Source organism: Bos indicus x Bos taurus, chromosome 3, assembly GCF_003369695.1.
Source record: "Bos indicus x Bos taurus breed Angus x Brahman F1 hybrid chromosome 3, Bos_hybrid_MaternalHap_v2.0, whole genome shotgun sequence".
Classification (NCBI taxonomy): Eukaryota; Metazoa; Chordata; class Mammalia; order Artiodactyla; family Bovidae; genus Bos; species Bos indicus x Bos taurus.
The window spans coordinates 35,226,707-35,250,248 of NC_040078.1; the positions used below are offsets into that span (position 1 = coordinate 35,226,707).

Here is a 23,542-nt window from a genome sequence, read left to right on the forward strand (position 1 = left end):
GTGACTACATCACATACTGCCCTCGTGGCTAACGTTTAATCTTCAGCCCCTCCGATCTTTTTTTTTTTTTAATGTAGTAGTGACTCATTTTGTGTAAGCTGAAACAATCAGAAGAATAGCTGACTTTTGACAGAGAAGGAGATATATTGTATGACTTCCCTTAAATGTGGAATCTAAAAAGAAATTATACAGTGAGCTTGCTTACAAAACAAGAAGAGATTCACAGGCTTAGAGAACAAACTTATGGTTGCCAGAGGGAAGGGATAGTTAGGGAGCTTGGGATGGATGTGTGGCGCACTGCTATATTTAAAATGGAAAGCCAATGAGGACCTACTGCTCCTGGTAGCACATGGAACTGCTCGATGTTATGTAGAAGCCTGGATGGGAGGGGAATTTGGAGGAGAATGGATACATGTGAATGTATGGCTGATTCCTTCTGCTGTTCACCTGAGACTATCACAACATTGCTAATTGGCTATATCCCAATGCAAAATAAAAACAAAAAAGGATAGCTGACTTCTTTATTTGGGGTTTATTATATGTAATCAGTTTTAGATAGAGGCAAGCATAGGGTCTAGTTTATTTAAACAACTATGACATTGGTAGTACGAGTCAGGTAATTTATTGATACTCTCGGGGTCAAGAGTTCACACATGATACCTCAAGATAAGCCATGGAATGTACAGGTTTTGTTTCTGGTGTCAGGCTATGTATATCCTAGTCTCTATGGTTCTGATAAACATAATATCCAAATTGTTTTCAGTCCTATTTATATTTCATGTCTGTCTTATTTCTCAGGGAGGAGGAATAATATATTGCCTTCACTATATTTTTCTAATTTTTCTTACATTGAACTTGCTCATATGCCAAAGGGTGTTTCATAGCCTAATAAGTATTAAGTTGGTTCATTTTATCTTATGAGTGTTGTTCATGATTTTAATTTCGATCATGTCTTCTCTGCTTTCCCAAAATGAGAATATCAATTTTTCTTAGAGTCAGGCTTCTACAATGGTGGTAATAGTTCTTCCCATTATATATTTTCTCAACCTTCTATATTTTCAAATACATCTTTTTGTAGTAATAAATAGTATTGAAGGAAGGAGAGTGGTTGTATTGCTGCTTTAGAAATAGTAATGATAGCATCTCAACAGTATTTTATATCATTTTGCTTTATTTTTAGGTCCATGGATCAAAATCAGCGAAAATGAACATATATGGCGGCTTTCAACAGATGGTGAAAGAAGGAGGTATCCGCTCGCTTTGGAGAGGAAATGGTACAAATGTCATTAAAATTGCTCCTGAGACAGCTGTTAAGTTCTGGGCGTATGAACAGGTAATAGTTATCATCTATGGAATTTGTTAACAAGGAGGAGTCAAACTGATTCAATAACAATTAAAATACCATGCATTTTAGATTATTATTTTAATACCTGATAATTTTCCACATATACTCTATGAAGAATTTCTGTTACAGGAGATTAGATTAATTTAGAGATTCCACACTAAATTCTGGGATTCTGAATTTCATATTACTTATATCAGAAAGGTTTTTGTGTTTTCTAAGTAGCTCTTAAAGGAAATGCAAGATTTTAGCTTACTCATTTTGAATTCAGAATAGAAGTTGCACATGAACATAAGTTTTTATGAACGTGTCCCCATCCAGAATCTGGAAGGAAAACTTTTAAGTTCAGATCCTTTGTGTAATCTGACATTGCTATAAAACTGAATTGAATTTAGAATGAAAGCTCCATCAGTTGGGGGCTTGGCTGCTTCTCCATGCACTCTAGCACATGGACAGAGCCTGGCATGTGATAAGTCTTCAATAAGTGTTGAATGAGTGAGTGAATGAGTAAATGAATGAATGTGATTTACTTCTGAATTAACCTTTTGGTTAATTTGATGTTAAAAGGAAATACACTAGTGGATTTTAGAATTGGCTTCTCTATATGGTCAGTAGCAGAGTTGTCTAGTTAAGCTTGCACAAAATTATTCTTTCCATGATTTCTTTTGTCATTGTTAACCATAGATAATAAGAACCTTGAAATTTAACTCCACCTTATATGTTGTATTATTTCAAATAGATTTTTGATTATTTTTGAAAGTATTTGGTTTTTTTTTAGTGTTTAGTTCTTGAGCAACAGAATACTCTTGAGAAGGTTACAAAGTCTAGAGGAGTCTTTTCTTGGCTTAAAAAATAGAGAAGCAAAGAAAAAAATAAAAAAATCTAGCCTCTATGACTTAAATTATAGCCTGTGATTGGGAAGGATATTTTCCCTCTATGAAATCATGAGTTAGGGCTTACATTTTAGATACCTGTAGATTATTCTGACCACATACTGGATTTTATGATAGGAAAGCCAGAGCCTAAAACAAATATTGAAGTATATTAATAAAACCATTATTCCATAGGCAGGAAGTCAGTATTTGTGGAAGTTTGTATTAGTGTAAACAGATATGTGTGTTACACTTTATGCTACGTGGCTAATTTTCACCTTGGACACCACCAACAGGCATCCTCTGCTTCCATCCAGCCAGACTCCTTTCTGGGTGCTCTTCACAGTATTCTAATTTCTGCATGGTGACTTTTCTTAGAGATCAGGAGACAGCTCTCTGTACAAGGTGGTGCAGTGTCCTTGTGGTGGTCTCTGGGGCCTGTTTCGCCTGTTTATTTTCTCTCCCTGGTGTAGGTCTGTTTATCCCTCAGGGCTCTGTTAAGTCCAGCTTCCTATTAGAAGCATTTCCTAAGCATCCCAACCAAAACTGATGCCTCAGCTGCCTGACTTCCTTAGAATACTTATTATGGAATATTCAGTTTTCCTTTGGATAATAGACAACCCATTTTTTTCCCCAGTGAATTGTAAACTACTTTGGGATAACTATTATGCCATACATATTCTCAAATTTCCTAGAGTACCTAGCTAGCTCCCTTCTGGATTCAAATAGGTTTTGTTTCATAGAAAAACTAACAGTTTAGAAAAATGGAGAAAAGGATAGTGTCAGCCTGGTATGTACATGTCTTAAACACATCAACAGAGGATAAAGTGGTGGTCCATTTTGGTTCTCACTGGTGTAACAGTGCGGTTTTATCAGGATCAGGGAGGCAGGATCAGGGAGGCAGTATATCAGCTGCCATCTGTATTCTAACTGCCTTCCCTTCTAGCATTTTTCTATTCCTCTTGGTACCTACACATCCACCTGTGCGCTGCATATCTGTGCATCTCCGCCTAGATATCCCAGGGGTACTTCACAGTCATCCCTCCACCACCCCCACTCTAGTCACACAGACACACACACACAGACACATACACACACATCCCATTCCTCTTTCTCTGGGTCTTACGGTGGTAAACATGATTCAGCACTTTTCTGGAGAGTTATTTCCTCCAGGAAACCTTCCCTTTGTTTTCCTCTGTTAGCACTTTCATCAGAATTCAGTATTGAATTCAGGACTGTGAGCTTCCTTAGGCAGTATTTGTTTTCAGTGTATGTTCCCAGTTCTGGAAAATCCCTGTTGAATGAATGAAAACAAAGAACTGCCAGAGCTGGGTTTGGAGCCCAAGGTTGCCCTCAGTCTTAAGTTCATTAAGATGAAAGGAAAGATGGGTATTTTGAACAGAAGTGGCAGCCCGTAGACAGAAATGTAGGCGCGGGAGAGCATCATTCACTGAGGAAGCTGAAGTTTCACTGGGCTCAAATGTCATGGAGTGTATGTCCAGGAAGATGATGATGAAAACAGGCTGGACAGATAGGCAGGAGCCAGATGTGATGGGAGTCTGGATTTTATCCGTGGGGAGGACATTATTGAAGTGTCCTATGTAGGGAAGTGGAATGAGTGTATTTGCATTTAAGATCAACCTGGAAAGTAGAAGTGTTGGAAGAGAGTGAGGCTCTATTGGAGGCAGGAAGACTATTTAAGGAAATAATTCAGGGATTCAGGTAGGAAATGATGAGTATCAGTATAAGGCAGTGGCTGCAGAGATTGGTGAAAAACTGATGTGAACTGAAAAATATTTGGGGAAATAGAAACAACAGAACTCACTGAGTGGATGTGGAGGTGAAAAAGAAGAATCAAGAATGATTTCTGATTTCTAACTTGAGCAACCAAATACACAGAAAAGACAAAAAGAAGAATCAATCTTGAGATCAAATGACAGGTTGCATTTTGCACAGGCTGGGCTTGAGCTCTTTCTATAACATGTAGAAGGAGTAGACAATAGGACCTTTGATCTCTGATAGGTTGTTATTGAGGTGAAGGCTTTGGAATGCATCACTCAAGAGGACTTACAGAATGTGAAGAGTTCTGGGGATAGGCCCAGGGAGAAATAGAAGGAGAAACCTGCAAAGGAGACTGAGAAGGAGCAGCCAGGGGGACAGAAAGGAATTCATAGAAAGTGATGGCCTAGGAGTCAGAGGAAGAAGAGACTTTCATGAAGGGTAGGAAATATGATAAAAAGTTTTATCTTTTAGGATTTATCACCTCAGGGATAGGAAAACTTAGTATAAATGTTTCAGAGAAGTAGTGAGGTGAGAAACCAATTGAGATGAGCTAAAGGGAATGGGAGGCGAAGAAAACTGGACAGCAGACACCTTTGTTAGGAATTTACCTTCAATGAAAGGGAGGAGAAAAGACAAAGGAGAGAGTGAGAATGGAAGGATGTTGGATTTTGATATTTTGTTTTCATGGCATGCCTGTGGCTGAAGGAAGCATGTCAGTACAAAGAAGGAAGTTAAAAAATATAAGTGAGACAGCTAGATAAGTGTTGCAGGTATTCAGGGAAAGTATGTGTGTCGGGTAGGAGTGGAAGGGCGGGGGAAGAAATGTTATCCAGATTGTGGCAGGATTTGCCATTGACTGCATGGAGAACTCTTCTCATGTCAGCTTAGGAAGAAGTGAATGTGGGTGATTTTGCAGGAAGTGGACAAAAATACCAAGATATCCTTGCCTGATGGCCTCTTTGTTCTTCCTTGAGTTCCCAAGAAAGGACATTTTTTTTTTCTTTTTTTTAGAATGAGGGAGGAAGTGGTACTGGAAGCTAGAGGAGAATGGAATGGAGAAGGTTGAAATATTGATATTCTGACAAATGGAGAGAGCGTTGACATGGATAGGGTGGATGGAAAGAAAAACAAATTGGAAGAAAGAAAGTAAAGAAATTGAAATCCTGAAAAGGTTTTGAATGGCTTTGAGAGCCCATCTAAACCTCCTTTGAAAAAGTCAAATTCTGTGGCCTTGAGCAAGCCTCTTAAAGCCTCTGTCACCTGACAGCACATCCCTGGGGTAGAAACTAAGCTTGGTGACATAGGATTAAGCCCTTGTCACCTTGCCTAACCCTGTATCTCTGTCCTCAACTCTTCCCTTTGTGCATGGCATGTTTTGGGGTGCAAAAGCCCCAAACCTGTACTCTTAAAATATTTATTCTCTACCAGTCACTAAGTATTTACTGAGTCCTTTTGATGGATGCTTTGGGTTGGGGTACAGTATGTAAAAGATACATCTTCAAGGTTCCTATTCATATGCAGGATGGTTGTCGATAAATTGTATTTAATGATTGTGATGATCTAACATACAGGAAAATTAATAGGGCCTATGCAGAAGAGGAGTTTTGGTTATTAACATTATGATGTAGTTCAAGAAATAGAGCCCATAGAAACATTGACTTTTGGGGGAGGCAGATATCTGCCATTTGGGGAACTTTTTGAAATTGTATTCAATTTTTATCATGAGCAGAGAAGCACAACTTTACTAGGACAAAGTATTCCTGTAATTTTGCACTAAGTTCTTCTGATTTTAAGGAATTGAACTCTGGCTGGCTCAGGAAAGCCAGGTCGGGGTGGCGGTAGGGGTCACTGTGGGGATGCCTGGGGCATTAAGGGGAGGAGCCTTAGGGAGTGCAGAAGTGGAACCTCGCTGACCTGTCCCTTCTCCGTGTGTCTGCTTCTTTGTCACGTTGTCCATTTCTCCCTCTGGTATCAGTGCCTAATTACATGTGTAGACCCATGTCACAATTCTAGGAGAAAGAATCTGATTTGCTTGGCTTCTAACCACAGTCTAATTTGGGCAGAGGTTTTCTCTCCAAGCTGTATAAAGATGATAATGATAATAATAGTAATAACAACAACAATGTTTATTGAACATTTGCCCAGCACTGTGCTGTATTATATGTGTTACCTAATAATTCTTTCAACAACCCCATTTGGTATAGGTATTGTTATCACAGATGAGGCACCTGCAGTTTGGGTATGTTTGTGAACTTACTCAGAGCCATATAGTTGTATGTTCAGGGTTCCTGTTCAGGTCTGCCTGCCTTTGGAGCCCATGATATTAACATCCTGCCCCATCAATATTTTGGCTGCACTTGTGCCAGACTTCCACCCATGGCCGGATGAGCCTTGTCACTTGCTTTAGTACTGGTGGGCCAATACTGATGGGGTCTGGGGTTGTTTTGTTAGTGTAATCATACGTATTATCTACAAAAACTGTTTTTTCTAAGTTGTTTTATTATGTGTTTGTTACTAATTTATTTGTACTGGTGAAAACCATGGGGACAGTATCTAAAAGCTGTGAGCACTTTGTTAACCTATGCATCTGGAGAAGAATGCTGTGATTCTGTTTCAGCAAAGGAGCTACAGGGTCACCTCTGTGGACCATCTGTGTTTTGTGGAATTCTAACTTGAAAATCACTCTCCAGTAAATGAGTCTATTGGCATTCAAGCCTTGCTTTTCTGTTAGATACTGTTAATGCAGTGTGTGCATTTTGAGAAACATCGCATTGTCAATTAATTGGTTTCTAGGAGCTGATTTGTATTTTGGTATTTTGTCTTAGCTTGGGCTGCCATAACAGAGCACCATATGCTGGGTGGTTTAAAGAATGGAAGTTTATTTCTCATGGTTCTAGAGCTGGGGAATCTGTCATCAAGGTGCTTCGGTTTCTGGTGAGGGCTGTCATTTTGGCTTGCAGATGGCCACCCTTTCACTGTCTGTGCACATGGCCTTTCTTTGGTGTATGCGTGTTGGGTGAGGGGGGAGATAGACAGAAAGGAAGAGGCAGAGAAAAGTGAAGGGGAGGGAGGGAGGATGAGATTGAACATGTATGTGGGAGAAAGGTAAAGAGCTCTCTGATGTCTCTTGTAAGAACATTAACCCTGTCATGAGGGCCCAATCTCATGATCAGACCATAATTTCTCCCAAAGGCGCCATCTCCAGATACCATGCATTGGAGGTTAATGCAGTTTCAAAATATGAATCTGGGGTGGGGGGTGGGAGGGAGAAAGAGGGGAAGAACGCAGTTCATTGTATAGCAAATATTAATGCACATTTAAAACTTCATTTACACAGTACAAGAAGTTGCTTACTGAGGAAGGACAGAAAATAGGAACCTTTGAGAGATTTGTATCTGGTTCCATGGCTGGAGCAACTGCACAGACTTTTATTTATCCTATGGAGGTAAGTACTGTTGTGAAGTCTTTTGTATTAATGGTGTTTGTATTTTTATCTATTGCTGCATAATAGGTTATCCCAAAATTAACAGTTTAAAACATATTTATCATTTAAACTGTTTCTGTGGGGTCACAGTTTCTGTGGGGTCAGGAGTCTGGCCTCTGGTTCAGGATTTCTCACAACCTGCAGTCAGGGTGTCAGCCAGGGCTGCAGTCCCTGCAGGTATCAATGGGGGATGGACTTCCTCTTAAGTTTATTCATGTGTGTATTGCCAGGGCTCCATAGCTATTGGTTGAAGATATCAGTTCCTTATTGCATGGGCCTCTCCATAGGATGCTGTGTATCCTTATAACATGGTAGCTGTATTTTTTTCCAAATCAGTTATCAAAGAGAACACCCAAGATGGAAATTGCACTCTTTGGTCATATCTGCTCTACTTTGTAGGTTGCACAGACTGCCCCTGGTAGACTGTGGAAGGGGATACATATGGTATAAATACCAGGAGGCTGGGAGAGTTGGGGTTTATCTTGAAGGCTGGTTGCAATAGTGTTAATAAGAATTAGAACACCCAATTCTCTCTAAAGAGTTTCTGTACCATAAATTTTATAATGGAACCTTAGAATTAGATTAGGTGATGGTAATCCTAACTGGACATCCTTCCAATAGAGCATAGATTAGCAAACCATGGATCTGTGAACTATTTTGTACAGCCTTTTTTTTGGTTTTTGCATTTTTACCTTTCAAAGGTGGTTTAAAACCACCTTTACAAAACCTTTACAAAACCAAAGAATTTGCCTCAGAGACCTGGTATTTTAGTCCTGCAGAAACTAAAATATTCACTTTATAGAAAAAGTTCACCAACTCCTCCTTTAGGGTAAAAATAATATTACAGATGTGGATATCTATTGATATGACAAAGGGTTTTTTAATAACTGAAAAGACCTAAGAAATACCGTTAATTTTCATCTTTATGGTATGTATGTTAATATAGCTTTCCTTTCAAGCATCTTAATATTATTGTTCATATTACTCCACACATCCCTCAAAAGATATCCTAATTAATATCTAAGCTTCCTCTTACATCCTCCACCTCAGTTAATAGCATCACCTTCCCTCTATCCTGCTGGCCACATCCTGAGTTCCATGCTAGAAACTCTTGAGTCATCCTTCCCCCTTCCTCCATATCTAATTTGTCACAGTTTTGTTAAGATATCAATAGATTATCTCTGTTTCCTCTGCCACTCCCTAATTCAGATTCTTTTTAAACTAAAGCGTCTTCTTGTCTCTGGTCTTAGACCCTCAAGAGAGATACTGTGTAAGAGTTTCTTACACATCAACAAATTGGACAGTCATTTGAGTGACAATATATGCTAGGTATTTGTTCTCTGTAAAATTACTTCTTTCAAATTCTATGATGATAGCATTAGTGTGAATAATAGTATTTGTTATATTCTTTCATAACCAGGTTCTGAAAACCAGGCTGGCTGTAGGCAAAACTGGACAATACTCTGGAATGTTTGATTGTGCCAAGAAGATATTGAAATATGAAGGCATGGGAGCTTTTTACAAAGGTTATGTTCCCAATTTATTAGGCATCATACCTTATGCAGGTATAGATCTTGCTGTATATGAGGTGAGTTTGTAGCAATCTTTTGAATCCAACAATATAGTTAAGTAGTTCTCATTGTTAGAATTTGACTTTATATGGAGAAGTACATGTCTGCCAGGAAACAGTTTGTAAATGAAAGTAAATTCAAGGGTGTATTCTTTGATCTTTCTGAGACCCCATATGCCTGTGATCTTTTGTATTAGATTTCCCTGTTAATTATTTCTATTAATGAAGATAATAGACTCACATTCAGATATAGTTGTTTAATTCTCTAATACCATATACAAAAATAAAATAAAAATAGATTAAAGTGCTAAGGCTGGATACCATAAAACTCCTAGAGGAAAACATAGGCAGAACAAGTCTTCAACATAAATCACAGAAGTATCTTTTTGGACCTATCTCCTAGAGTAAGGGAAATAAAAACAAAAATAAATAAATGGAACCTAATTAAACTTAAAAAGCTTTTGCTCAACAAAGGAAGCCATAAACAACATGAAAAGACTACATGTAGACTAGGATAGAATATTTGCAAACAGTGCTACCAGTGAGGGGTTAATTTCCAAAATTCACAAACAGCTTAATATCAAGAAACAACCCAGTTTAAAAAATCAGCAAAAGGCCTCCACAAACATATCTCCCAAGAAGACATATAGGTGGTCAACAGGCACATGAAAATATGCTCAATATCACGAATTATTAGGGAAGTGCAGATCAAAGCTACAGTGAAGTATAACCTCACAGCAGTCAGTTGGCCATCATTAAAAAGTCTAAAAGTAATAAATGCTGGACACAGTGTGGAAAAAAGGGAATCCTTGTACACTGTTGGTAGGAATGTTAGTTGGTACAACCATTATGGAAAAACAGTATGAAAGTTCCTTAAAAAATAAAAATAGAGCTACCATATGCTTCTGCAGTTCCATTCCTGGGTGTGTATCCAGAGAAAACTTTAATTTGAAAAGATACATGCACCTCAGTGTTCATATCAGCACTATTTAGCCAAGACATGGAAGCTACCTAAGGTCCAGTAACAGAGGAATGGATAAAGAATATGTATTTATACACAGTGGAAACTCAGCCATAAAAAAATGAAATAATGTCATTTGCAGCAAGATGGATGGACCTTGTTTTGTTTAGTTGCCAAGTAGTGTCTGACTGTTTGCCACCCAGTGGACTTTAGCCTGCCAGGCTCCTCTACCCATGGGATTTCCCAGGCAAGAATACTGGAATGGGTTGCCACTTCCTTCTCCAGGGGATCTTCCCAATCCAGGGATCAAACCCATGTCTCCTGCATTGGCAGGGGGATTATTTACCACTGAGCTACTGTATAACACAGGAAACTATATTTGATGTCTTATAATAACCTATAATGGAAAATAATCTGAAAAAAAAAAAAGACTGTATAACTGAATCACTTTGCTGTATACCTGAAGCTAATGCAACATTGTAAATTAGTTATACTTTAAAAAAATTATTACAGATGTAGTTGTTCAGCTTGGAAGATGATACTAGGGATTTTGAAGAGAGAGATAATAAGCAAAAATGGCATATTTTCTTTGGTTTGTAAAAATTTCATATTGATAAAGCCAAGAGACTGATGTGTGAGTAGCACAGGTTTATTCTTTGTACTTGCCAGCCTGAAGAAACCTAGCAGGAAATAATCAAACACAAATCATTTATTTGGGATCAAAGAATTGCAATTCAGTGCATCCAGATTTGGGTAGCAATATCAACATTGTCTGCTAGGGAGTAAAAGGGGTTTTTAATGGCAAAGAAGGGAGGTTTGCATTACAAAGAATTTTAGAGGGAGCTGAAGGCAGAATTTAGTTGGCGAAACATGATTGATGGCTAAGGCTATCACTGGAGGGAGATAAGAATTCGTTACTGTGACAAGTTGTCAGTGTTCTTGCAGAGTCCTTGGACTGTCTGTGGTGTGGCCCAGTTCTTAAGTTCATGGTTCCACCTGGTGAGACGTACATAAGGTCTAACTCTTGAATGGCCTTTTGGCTTCATTTTAAAACCCCTTGACATAAATGACTCCATTTTATTTCACATATCACCCTTTTGATCAAGATCATTCTCTAAAAGCATTTCCAAACAACTTAGAGGTTTGCTTTGTCCCATATCACTGGGATGGACCTGTGCCATAAAATCATGTTCCTTGTTGGGGAGAATTTTTAATCTCCAATGCTTACTTCAAAGAGTCAGTGTCAAAGAGTTAGACCACATTTGAGCAACAGGGAGATATTCAGGAGATGACTCTTGGGCAGATTTGGTGACTCATAAGGAAGTTGTAAGTCACTGCTGCTGCTGCTGCTGCTGCTAAGTCGCTTCAGTTGTGTCCGACTCTGTGCGACCCCAGAGACGGCAGCCCACCAGGCTCCTCCGTCCCTGGGATTCTCCAGGCAAGAATACTGGAGTGGGTTGCCATTTCCTTCTCCAATGCATGAAAGTGAAAAGTGAAAGTGAAGTCGCATAGTCCTGTCTGACTCCTAGCGACCCCATGGACTGCAGCCTATCAGGCTCCTCCATCCATGGGATTTTCCAGGCAAGAGTACTGGAGTGGGGTGCCATGCTAAGGGTTAATAACTGACCAGTTAGGATCAGACAGTAATGAGTAGTTTTGCCACTATGTAAAGGGAGAAGAGTTGCAAGGTTGAGCTTGTTGTAGCAGGGTTATGTCACAAGTTAGTAATGATATTTCATATGGGGTAAGACAGCTTGCAGAAAGGTATTGAGAGTGATGAGAATTGAGCAAGCCTCCTGTTGCATGGGGGAACATAGATGATAAGTGGAGAGACAGTAACCATTTCCTCAGTTATGTTGTAAAGGCTGCTGCTTCTGAAATAGCTGTTATGCATGGAGGCAGACCTCTGGCCACAGGTCCGATTGTTGAGTGTCATAGCCAAGAGATTGGTGTTGACCTCTGTGCCTTTGAATGAGCAATCCGAATGCATTTCTCTGCTCTTGTACATGAGGTAGAAAGGGGGAAGCTGATAATTAGAATGGCCTAAAGCAGGAGACAACAAAGTCCACTTCTCAGGTTCTGGAGCCATAAAGATGTTTTCTTCCTACTCTAGAGGGTCTTGTCTTTGAGCTTTGAGCAATGAATAAAGAGGCTGGGCAACTAAAAGTGTTTGGTTAGCTCAAGATGTTTTATTTATTTATTTTAGGCTGGTGGACTTTTTTTTTAATTAATTATTTTTATTGGAGGCTAGTTACTTTACAATATTGTGGTGCATTTTGCCATACATTGACATGAATCAGCCATGGGTGTACATGTGTTCCCCATCCTGAACCCCCCTCCTATCTCCCTCCCCATCCCATCCCTCAGGGTCATCCCAGTGCACCAGCCCTGAGCACCCTGTTTCATGCATCAAACCTGGACTGGCAGTATGTTTCACATATGATAATATACATGTTTCAATGCTATTCTTTCAAATCATCCCACCCTCACCTTCTCCCACAGAGTCCAAAAGATTGTTCTTTACATCTGTGTCTCTTTTGCTGTCTCACATATAGGGTCATTGTTACCATCTTTCTAAATTCCATATATATGTGTTAGTATACTGTATTGGTGTTTTTCTTTCTGACTTCACTCTGTATAATAGTTTCCAGTTTCACCCACCTCATCAGAACTGATTCAAATGCATCCTTTTTAATGTCTGAGTAGTAAGTTATGACCAACTTAAATAGCATATTAAAAAGCAGAGACATTACTTTGCCAACAAAGGTCCATCTAGTCAAGGCTATGGTTTTTCCTGTGGTCATGTATGCATGTGAGAGTTGGACTGTGAAGAAGGCTAAGCGCCAAAGAATTGATGCTTTTGAACTGTGGTATTGGAGAAGACTCTTACGAATCCCTTGGACTGTAAGGAGATCCAACCAGTGCATTCTGAAGGAGATCAGCCCTGGGATTTCTTTGGAAGGAATGATGCTAAAGCTGAAACTCCAGTACTTTGGCCACCTCGTGCAAAGAGTTGACTCATTGGCCAAGTTCCTTGGCCCATTTTTTGATTGGTCCTTTATTTTTCTGGAATTGAGATGCAGGAGTTGCTTGTATATTTTTTAGATTAATTCTTTGTCAGTTGCTTTGTTTGCTATTATTTTCTCCCATTCTGAAGGCTGTCTTTTCACCTTGCTTATAGTTTCCTTCGTTGTGAAAAAACTTTTAAGTTTAATTAGGTCCCATTTGTTTATTTTTGCTTTTATTTCCATTACTCTTGGAGGTGGGTCATAGAGGATCCTGCTTTGATTTATATCAGAGAGTGTTTTGCCTATGTTTTCCTCTAAGAGTGTTATAGTTTCTGGTCTTACATTTAGATCTTTAATCCATTTTGAGTTTATTTTTGTGTATGGTGTTAGAAAGTGTTCTAGTTTCATTCTTTTACAAGTGGTTGACCAGTTTTTCTAGCACCACTTGTTAAAGAGATTGTCTTTTCTCCATTGTATATTCTTGCCTCCTTTGTCAAAGGTAAGGTGTTCACAGGTATGTGGATTTATCTCTTGGCTTTCTATTTTGTTCCATTGATCTATATTTCTGTCTTTGTGCCAGTACCATACTGTCTTGATGACTGTGGCTTTGTAGTAGAGCCTGAAGTCAGGCAGGTTGATTCCTCCAGTTCCATTCTTCTTTCTCAAGATTGCTTTGGCTATTCGAGGTTTTTTGTATTTCCATACAAATTGTGAAATTATTTGTTCTAGTTCTGTGAAAAATACCATTGGTAGCTTGATAGGGATTGCATTGAATCTATAGATTGCTTTGGGTAGTATACTCATTTTCACTATATTGATTCTTCCAATCCATGAACATGGTATATTTCTCCATCTATTTGTGTCATCTTTGGTTTCTTTCATCAGTGTTTTATAGTTTTCTATATATAGATCTTTTGTTTTTTTAGGTAGATTTATTCCTGAGTGTTTTATTCTTTTTGTTGCAATGGTGAATGGAACTGTTTCCTTAATTTCTCTTTCTCTTTTCTCATTGTTAGTGTATAGGAATACAAGGGATTTCTGTGTTTTAATTTTATATTTTGCAACTTTACTATATTCATTGATAGGGTTTTCTATGTAGAGGATCATGTCATCTGCAAACAGTGAGAGTTTTGCTTCTTTTCCAATCTGGATTCCTTTTGTTTCTTTTTCTTCTCTGACTGCTGTGGGTAAAACTTCCAAAACTATGTTGAATAGTAGTGGTGAGAGTGGGCATCCTTGTCTTGTTCCTGATTTTAGGGGAAATGCTTTCAATTTTTTACCATTGAGGATAATGTTTCCTGTGGGTTTATCATATATGGCTTTTATTATGTTGAGGTATGTTCCTTCTATGCCTGCTTTCTGGAGGGTTTTTTTTTTTTATCATAAATGGATGTTGAATTTTGTCAAATGCTTTCTCTGCATCTATTGAGATAATCATATGGTTTTTATCTTTCAGTTTGTTAATGTGGTGTATTATGTTGATTGATTTGCTGATATTGGAGAATCCTTGCATCCCTGGGATAAAGCCCACTTGGTCATGATGTATGATCTTTTTAATATGTTGTTGGATTCTGTTTGCTAGAATTTTGTTAAGGATTTTTGCGTCTGTGTTCACCAGTGATATTGGCCTGTGGTTTTCTTTTTTTGTGGCATCTTTGTTAGGTTTTGGTATTAGGGTGATGGTGGCCTCATAGAATGAGTTTGGAAGTTTACCTTCCTCTGCAATTTTCTGGAAGTGTTTGTGTAGGATAGGTGTTAGCTCTTCTCTAAATTTTTGGTAGAATTCAGCTATGAAGCTGTCTGGACCTGGGCTTTTGTTTGCTGGAAGAGTTCTGATTACAGTTTCAATTTCCGTGCTTGTGATGAGTCTGTTAAGATTTTCTTCTTCTTCGTGGTTCAGTTTTGGAAAGTTATACTTTTCTAAGAATTTGTCCATTTCTTCCAAGTTGTCCATTTTATTGACATATAGTTGCTGATAGTAGTCTCTTATGATCCTTTGTATTTCTGTATTGTCTGTTGTGATTTCTGCATTTTCATTTCTAAGTTTGTTGATTTGATTCTTCTCCCTTGTTTCTTGATGAGTCTGGCTAATGGTTTGTCTCTTTTATTTATCTTCTCAAAGAACCAGCTTTTAACTTGGTTGATTTTTGCTATGGTCTCCTTTGTTTGTTTTTCATTTATTTCTGCCCTAATTTTTAAGATTTCTTTCCTTCTGCTAACCCTGGGGTTCTTCATTTCTTCCTTTTATAGTTGCTTTAGTGTAGAATTAGGCTATTTATTTGATTTTTCTATTGTTTCTTGAGGTAAGCTTGTATTGCTATGAACCTTCCCCTTAGCACTGCTTTTACTGAATCCTATAGGTTTTGGGTTGTTGTGTTTGCATTTTCATTCGTTTCTATACATATTTTGATTTCTTCTGTGATTTGTTGGTTATTCAGAAGCGTGTTGTTTAGCCTCCATATGTTTGTATTTTTAATAGTTTTTTTCTTGTAGTTGACATCTAATCTTACAGTATTGTGATCAGAAAAGATGCTTGGAATGATTTCAGTTTTTTTGCATTTACCAAGGCTAGATTTATGGCCCAGGATGTGATCTACCCTGGAGAAGGTTCTGTGTGCACTTGAGAAAAAGGTGAAATTCATTGTTTTGGGGTGAAATGTCCTATAGATATCAATTAGGTCTAACTGGTCCTTGTATCATTTAAAGTTTGTGTTTCCTTGTTAATTTTCTGTTTAGTTGATCTATCCATAGGTGTGAGTGTGGTATTAAAGTCTCCCACTATTATTGTGTTATTGTTAATTTCCCCTTTCATTCTTGTTAGCATTTGCCTTACATATTGCAGTGCTCTTACATTGGGTGCGTATATATTTATAATTGTTATATCTTCTTCTTGGATTGATCCTTCTTTGTCTCCTGTCACAGCCTTTATTTCAAAGTCTATTTTATCTTATATGAGTATTGCTAATCCTGCTTTCTTTTGGTCTCCATTTTCATGAAATATGTTTTTCCAGCCCTTCACTTTCAGTCTGTATGTGTCCCTTTTTTTGAGGTGGGTCTCTTGTCAACAGCATGTATAGGAGTCTTGTTTTTGTATCTATTCAGCCAGTCTTTTTCTTTTGGTTGGGGCATTGATAAGTATGATCCTGTGGCCATTTACTTTATTGTTTTGGGTTTGATTTTATACACCTTTTCTGTGTTTCCTGTCTAGAGAAGATCCTTTAGCATTTGTTGAAGAGCTGTTTTAGTTGTGCTGAATTCTCTCAGCTTTTACTTGTCTGTAAAGCTTTTGATTTCTCCTTCATATTTGAATGAGATCTTTGCTGGGTACAGTAATCTGGGCTGTGGGTTTTTCTCTTTCATCACCTTAAGTATTTTGTCCTGCCAATTCCTTCTGGCCTGAAGAGTTTCTATTGAAAGATCAGCTGTTGTCCTTATGGGAATCCCCTTGTGTGTTATTTATTGTTTTTCCCTTGCTGCTTTTAATATTTGTTCTTTGTGTTTGATCTTTGTTAATTTGATTAATATGTGTCTTGGGGTGTTTCACCTTGGGTTTATCCTGTTTGGGACTGTCTGGATTTCTTGGACTTGGGTGGCTATTTCCTTCCCCATTATAGGGAAGTTTTTAACTATTATCTCCTCAAGTATTTTCTCATGGCCTTTCTTTTTGTCTTCTTCTGGGACTCCTATGATTCAAATGTTGGGGCGTTTAACATTGTCCCAGAGGTCTCTGAGGTTGTCCTCATTTCTTTTAATTCTTTTTTCCTCTCTGCTTCATTTATTTCCACCATTCTATCTTCCACCTCACTTATCCTATCTTCTACCTCCATTATTCTACTGTTGGTTCTCTCCAGAGTGTTTTTGATCTCATTTATTGCATTATTCATTATTGATTGACTCTTTTTTTATTTCTTCTAGGTCCTTGTTAAATATTTCTTGCGTCTTCTCAGTCCTTGTCTCCAGACTATTTATCTGTAAATCCATTTTGTTTTCAAGATTTTGGATCATTTTTGCTATCATTATTCTGAATTCTTTTACATTTAGACTCCCTATCTCCTCCTTTTTTGTTTGATTTGGTGGGCATTTATCTGTTCCTTTACCTGCTGAATATTTCTCTGCCTTTTCATCTTGTTTAGATCACTGTGTTTGGGGTGGCCTTTCTGAATGCTGGAAGTTTGTGGTTCCTCTTTATTGTGGAGGTTCCTCCTTGTGGGTGGGGTTGGACGAGTGGCTTGTCAAGGTTTCCTGGTTAGGGAAGCTTGTGTCGGTGTTCTGGTGGGTGGAGCTGGATCTCTTTTCTCTGGAATGCAATGAAGTGTCCAGTAGTGAGTTTTGAGGTGTCTATGGGTTTGGTGTGACTTTTGGCCCCCTGTATTTTAATGCTTAGGGTTATGTTCCTGCGTTATTGCAGAATTAGCTTGGTATGTCTTGCTCTGAAACTTGTTGGTTCTTGGGTGGAGCTTGGTTTCAGTGTAGGTATGGAAGCTTTTGGATGAGCTCTTGTCAATTAATGTTCCCTGGAGTCAGGAGTTTTCTGGTGTTCTAAAGCTTTGGATTTAAGCCTCCAACCTCTGGTTTTCAATATTGTTCTTAAAGTAGCCTCAAGACTTCTCTATCCATAATACGCTGATGATAAAACATCTAGGTTAATTGAGAAAAGATTCTCCACAGTGGGGGACACCCAGAGAGGTTCACAGAGTTACATGGAGAAGAGAAGAGGAAGGAGGGAGATAGAGGTGACCTGAAGGAAAAGAGGGGGAATCAAAAGAGGAGAGAGCAATCTAGCCAGTAATCAATTCCCTATATGCTCTCCACAGTCTGGAACATTCAGAAAGGTTCACAGAGTTACACAGAGAAGAGAAGAGGGAGAAAGGAGATAGAGGTGACCAGGAGGAGAAGAGGGGGAATCAAAAGGAGAGAGACAGATCTAGCCCATAATCAGTTTTCTAAGTGTTCTCCACAGCCCAGAGTACCCAAAGAGATTCAGAGAGTTGGGTAGAGAAGAGAAGGGGGAGGGAGGAGATAGAGAAGACCTAGGGGAGAAAACAGAGAGTCAAAAGGGGGAGAGGGCAATCAAGCCAGTAATCACACTCCTAAGTAAAAATGGGTACTGAAGATTGGATTCTTAAAGGTACAAAATTGATAACCAATACCAAAAAGCAACGATTAAAAATCTAGAGTAGAGGTTAGACTCTCAAAATTTAATATTAAAAAGCAAAGCAAAATCACAAAAATTATTTTAAAAATATGAAATTTGTTTTAAAAATAGGGTTTTTTTATTTTTGCAAGGTAATAGTAGGTTATAAAAGTGAAAATTAAAGGAGTAATAATGATCTTAAAAATTAAAAAAGTTTTAGATGATAATAATAAAATATATCTAGGAATTTCTCTGAAACTGTTGAGGGCAGTGTGGGGTCAGTTCAGTTTCAGATGGTTCCTTTTTCCAGGTTATACTTCTTCTCCAGGTCTATAGGCCCTTTCCAATGTATTTGGTGCTAACTACAGGGTTTTAATCTGTTGCACCTGTCACTTCCCTCTTCTTTGCTTATTTTGGCTTCCTCTGTTTGCAAGTCTCTACAGTGTCTAATTTCCACCCTGACACAAGGTGGTGAAGGTGGTCACTTATTTAGGCTCACTTGTTCAGTTGTGCTGTCGGTGGGGAGGAATACTGCAAACAAATATCAGTGGCATGTGTGGGGAGTGCTCTCCGTGTCTCGGCCACACTGGGTTGGCCCCTGCTCTTGGTGTGTGTGCTTTCCCAGTCAACACTGCTCAGGCTCCAGGTTGCTCTGCAGGGGAACTGTCTAAAGCGGGCCCTGGGTTGTGTGCACTTCCCAGGTCTAAGCTGCTCAAATTCAGGTTCTTGGGTACTCCACAAAGGCACAGACTTGGTTGGGCCTGAGTTTTGTGCCCTTCCCAGGTGCAACCAACTCAGGCAACCAGGTGCTTGGCGAGCACACTCTCCCTAGGTCGGGGGTGCATCTTATCACCTCCCCGGTCCCAGCTGCTTGGTTTCCTGGGTGTGCAGTGGAAGCATCATCTCAGGTGTGCTGTGTGTCTCCTCTGGGGAGCTGATCTCTGGCTGCGGCCCTCCTGGCAGATGTCAACCATCCAGGATCCCAGGAAGACTTGGTTAGCAACTGGGAGCCTACTCGCAGTTTGGTAGAGGATGCTGTCCCTGGGGCCGAGATTGCCCCTCGCCTTCTGGCTCTGGGTGTCCCCGCCTGCCTCTCTGCCTCCAGCGCAGGATAGGCTGGTCCGCATCTGGCTAGCTCTCTTCTGGTATTAGCTCAGTCCTTTGTTCTGTGAGCCGGCCCGGCAGTGCCTTAGGTTAGAGCTTTTCATGGGAAAGTTCTCTCTCTCTCTCTTTTCTCTCTCTTTCTTGCTATCTCACAGTTTGGGTTGCTATCTCACATTAGCTCCCTCAGATTATCCTCAGGGCATTCAGGCCTGGTCCTTACCCTAAGCAATGCAGCCCGTGCCTTCCTGTTCAGCCCCCACTTGCTGCTGGTGGATGCAAGCGTCTGAGCTACTTCTCTGCTGGGAGTTGTGGTTAGGCACATAATCTGTGGCTTTTTTTTTTTTCTTCCCATTTATGTTGCCCTCTGAGATTCCAAAATTCCCCACAGACCTGCCAGTGAGAGGGTTTCCTGGTGTTTGGAAACTTCTCTTCCTTTATAACTCCCACCCCGGGTCAGGTCTCTGTCCCTAACTCTTTTGTCTCTCTTTTTATCTTTTATGGACTTCCCTGGTGGCTCAGATGGTAAGTCGTCTGTCTATAATGCAGGAGACCTGGGTTCCATCCCTGGGTCAGGAAGATTCCCTGGAGAAGGAAATGGCAACCCACTCCAGTACTCTTGCCTAGAAAATCCCATGGACGGAGGAGCCTGGTGTCCATGGGGTCTCAAAGAGTTGGACACGACTGAGCAACATCACTTTCACTTTATCTTTTATATTTTGTCCTACCTCCTTTTGAAGAGAATGGGCTGCCTTTCTGGATGCCTGGTGTCCTCCGCCAGCATTCAGAAGTTTTTTTGTGGAATTTGCTCAGTGTTCAAATGATCTTTCGATGAATTTGTGGAAGAGAAAGTGGTCTCCCTATCCTATTCCTCCGCTATCTTAGGACCGCCCCCTCCAGATGTTTTAAAGTTGTCTTTTGGTCTGTGGCTGTGGGAAATTTAAGACACTTTGAATCCTAATAGGTTCTAAAAGGAGTCCTTTATCTGAGATCAGGTATCTTAGGTATTTGACCTGTGTTTGAACAAGTTGTAATTTCTCTTTGGAGACCTTCGTGACATTCAGTTGCTAACAGCTTGAGGAGATGATGCTGGCTTGCTCACTTGCTTCCTTGGAAGAGAAGAAAAGAAGGTCATCAACATATCGCAAAGGGTGGGCACTTATGGGAAAATGACAGATGCTAAATCTGCTTTTAGTATCTGTAAAAAGTAGGGCTTTCAGTCTAGACTTCTGACATGTCCAGGTGTATTGTCCTTCCCACATGAAAGCACATAACATTTGACTTTCACAATCCACAGAGATGCTGAAAAAGGTGCTACAGAGATCAATTATGGTGAAAAACTACTCTCTGTAGGAATTGCCATTAAAAGAGCATGAAGGTCAAGGGCAACTGGATAGCAATTAATGACAGTGTTACGAGTAGCTCCCAAATCTTGGGCAAATCTCCATTCTTCTTTGTGGGATTTCTTAATAGGGAGAATGGGTATAGTACAGAGACTAGTGCAGGGAACTATGAGGTCTTGTGTCTTATATTCCTGTATGATTGGTTGAATTCTTGCTAAGGCCTCAGGACTTAAAGGACATTGTTTGATGTTAGGAACAGGCTTACCATGGTCTATTTGAATTTGAATTGGGGGACTCAGATAAATCTGCCCAATGTGGGTCATGGATTTTGCCAAGTCACTCAGGGACTTCTTTGAGTTTCAAGTTTCTGTTACCTTCCGAGCTTGTCTTAAGGGCAAAAACTGCTGACAAGGTTGAGGAACTTGGAATGCCATCCATTGTTGAGGGGTTGAATTAATTTCAAGGATAATTTCCCCTTTTGAGAAAAAGGGATACAAATATCTCTTCAAGTCCCTGATTTCAGTTCATTTGGGTGTATACCTACCAGTAGAATTGCTGGGTCATATAGTAATTCCATGTTAAGCTTTTTGTCAGTTCAGTCACTCAGTCGTGTCTGACTCTCTGGGACCCCGTGAACTGCAGCACACCAGGCTTCCCTGTCCATCAGCAACTCCTGGAGCTTGCTCAAACTCATTTCCATGGAGTCGGTGATGCCATCCAACAGTCTCATCCTTTGTTATCCCCTTCTCCTGCCTTCAATCTTTCCCAGAATAAGGGTCTTTTCCAGTGAGTCAGTTCCTCACATCAGGTGGCCAAAGTATTGGAGTTTCAGCTTCAGCATCAGTCCTTCCAATGAATATTTGGGACTGATTTCTTAAAATTGACTGGTTGGATCTCCTTGCACTCCAAGGGACTCTTAAGAGTTCAAAATAACACAGTTCAAAAACACCAATTCTTACATGCTCAGCTTTCTTAGTGGTCCAACTCTCACATCCATACATGACTACTGGAAAAACCATAGCTTTGACTAGATGGACCTTTGTCAGCAAAATAATGTCTCTCCTTTTCAATATGCTGTCTAGGTTGGTCAAAGCTTTCCTTCCAAGGAGCAAGCATTTTTTAATTTCATGGCTGCAGTCACCATCTTCAGTGATTTTGGAGCCCAAGAAAATGAAGTCTGCCACTGTTTCCATTGTTTCCCCATCTATTTGCCATGAAATGATGGGACCGGATACCATGATCTTAGTTTTTAGAATGTGGAGTTTTAAGCCAGTTTTTTCACTCTCCTCTTTCACCCTCATCAAGAGGCTCTTTAGTTCCTCTTCGCTTTCAGCCATAAGGGTGGTGTCATCTGCATATCTGAGGTTATTGCTGTTTCTCCCAGCAGTCTTGATTACAGCTTGTGCTTCATCCAACCCAGCAGTTCACACGATGCACTCTGCATATAAGTTAAATGAGCAGGTTGACAATATACAGGCTTGGTGTACTCCTTTCCCAATTTGGAACCAGTCTGTTGTTCCATGTCCAGTTCTAACTGTTGCTTCTTGACCTGCATATAGATTTCTCAGGAGGCAGTTAAGGTAGTCTGATATTCCCATCTCTTGAAGAATTTTCCACAGTGTGTTGTGATTCACACAGTTAAAGGCATTACCATAGTCAATGAAGCAGAAATAGATGTTTTTCTGGAATTATCTTGCTTTTTTGATGATCCAATGGATGTTGGCAATTTGATCTCTGGTTCCTCTGCCTTTTCTAAATCTAGCTTGTACTTGGGACGTTCTTGGTTTGTGTACTGTTGAAGCCTAGCTTGGAGAATTTTGAGCATTATTTTGCTAGCATGTGAGATGAGTGCAATTGTGCAGTAGTTTGAACATTCTTTGGCATTGCCTTTCTTTGGTATTGGAATGAAAACTGACCTTTTCCAGTCCTGTGGCCACTGCACCCTTTTCCATTCCCACTAACAGTGTACTTTTCTACATACTCACTAATATTTGTTAGTTTCTGTTTTTTTGATAATATCTATCCCAACAGTTGTGAAACAATATCTCATTGTGCTTTTGACCTGCATTTCTCTGATGATGAGTGATGTTGAGGATCTTTTAATATGTTTGTTGTCCATCTATTTATTTTTTTGGAGAAATGTCTATTCAAGTCTTTTGCCCAGTTTTTAATTAGGTTTTTAAAATTGTTGTTTAGTTGTAGAAGTTCTTTATATATTTTGGATATTAACTACTTATCAGATATATGGTTTGCAAATATATTCTCCCATTCCATAGGTTGCCTTGCTTTTCTCTCTCGTTTCCTTTGATGTGCAGAAGTTTTTAAGTTGATGAAATCCATTTGTCTATTTTTGCTTTTGCTGCCTGTGCTTTTAGTATCATATCCAAGAAATTGTTGCCAAATCCAATGGCCTAAAGATTTTATTACCCTGAGTTTTCTCCTAGGAATTGTATACTGTTAGCTCTTATGTTTAGACCTTTAATTTATTTTGAGTTAGTTTTTTGTGTATGTTGTAAGATAAGGGTCCAACTTTATTTTTCTTCTTATAGATATCCAGTTTTCCCATTTGAGAAGAGACTGTCTTTTGCCCAATGTGGAGAAGTTATTTCTGGGCTCTCTATTTTGTTCAATTGATCTATGTATCTGTCTTTATGCCAGCATGGCACTATTTTGATTACTGTTGCTTTGTAGTATATATTGAAATCAGGAAGTGTGAGGCCTCCAACTTTGTTCTTTTTCAAGGTTATTTTGGCTAGCTGCGGTCCCTTGAGATTCCATTTGAGTTTTAGAATTTTTATTTTTTATTTCTTCAAACAGTATGATTGAAATTTGAATAGTGACTGCATTGAATATGTAGATTGCTTTGGGTAGTGTGCTAGTTTGTTTGGACTGCCATAACAAAATACTAGATACCAAGAATTCTGAGGTGGTCCAGTGGTTGGGAC

General features: G+C 39.3%; 1 protein-coding gene across 1 annotated transcript in view; it reads left to right on the forward strand.

The window, feature by feature from the left end:
- LOC113889539 (calcium-binding mitochondrial carrier protein SCaMC-1) overlaps nt 1–23,542 on the forward strand; it is a 57,788-nt gene that overhangs the window by 29,049 nt on the left and 5,197 nt on the right. The window contains exons 6-8 of the mRNA XM_027536345.1: nt 1,181–1,333; nt 7,334–7,441; nt 8,901–9,068. Coding sequence (XP_027392146.1) covers nt 1,181–1,333; nt 7,334–7,441; nt 8,901–9,068 — 429 coding nt within the window. The remainder of the gene's footprint in view (nt 1–1,180; nt 1,334–7,333; nt 7,442–8,900; nt 9,069–23,542) is intronic.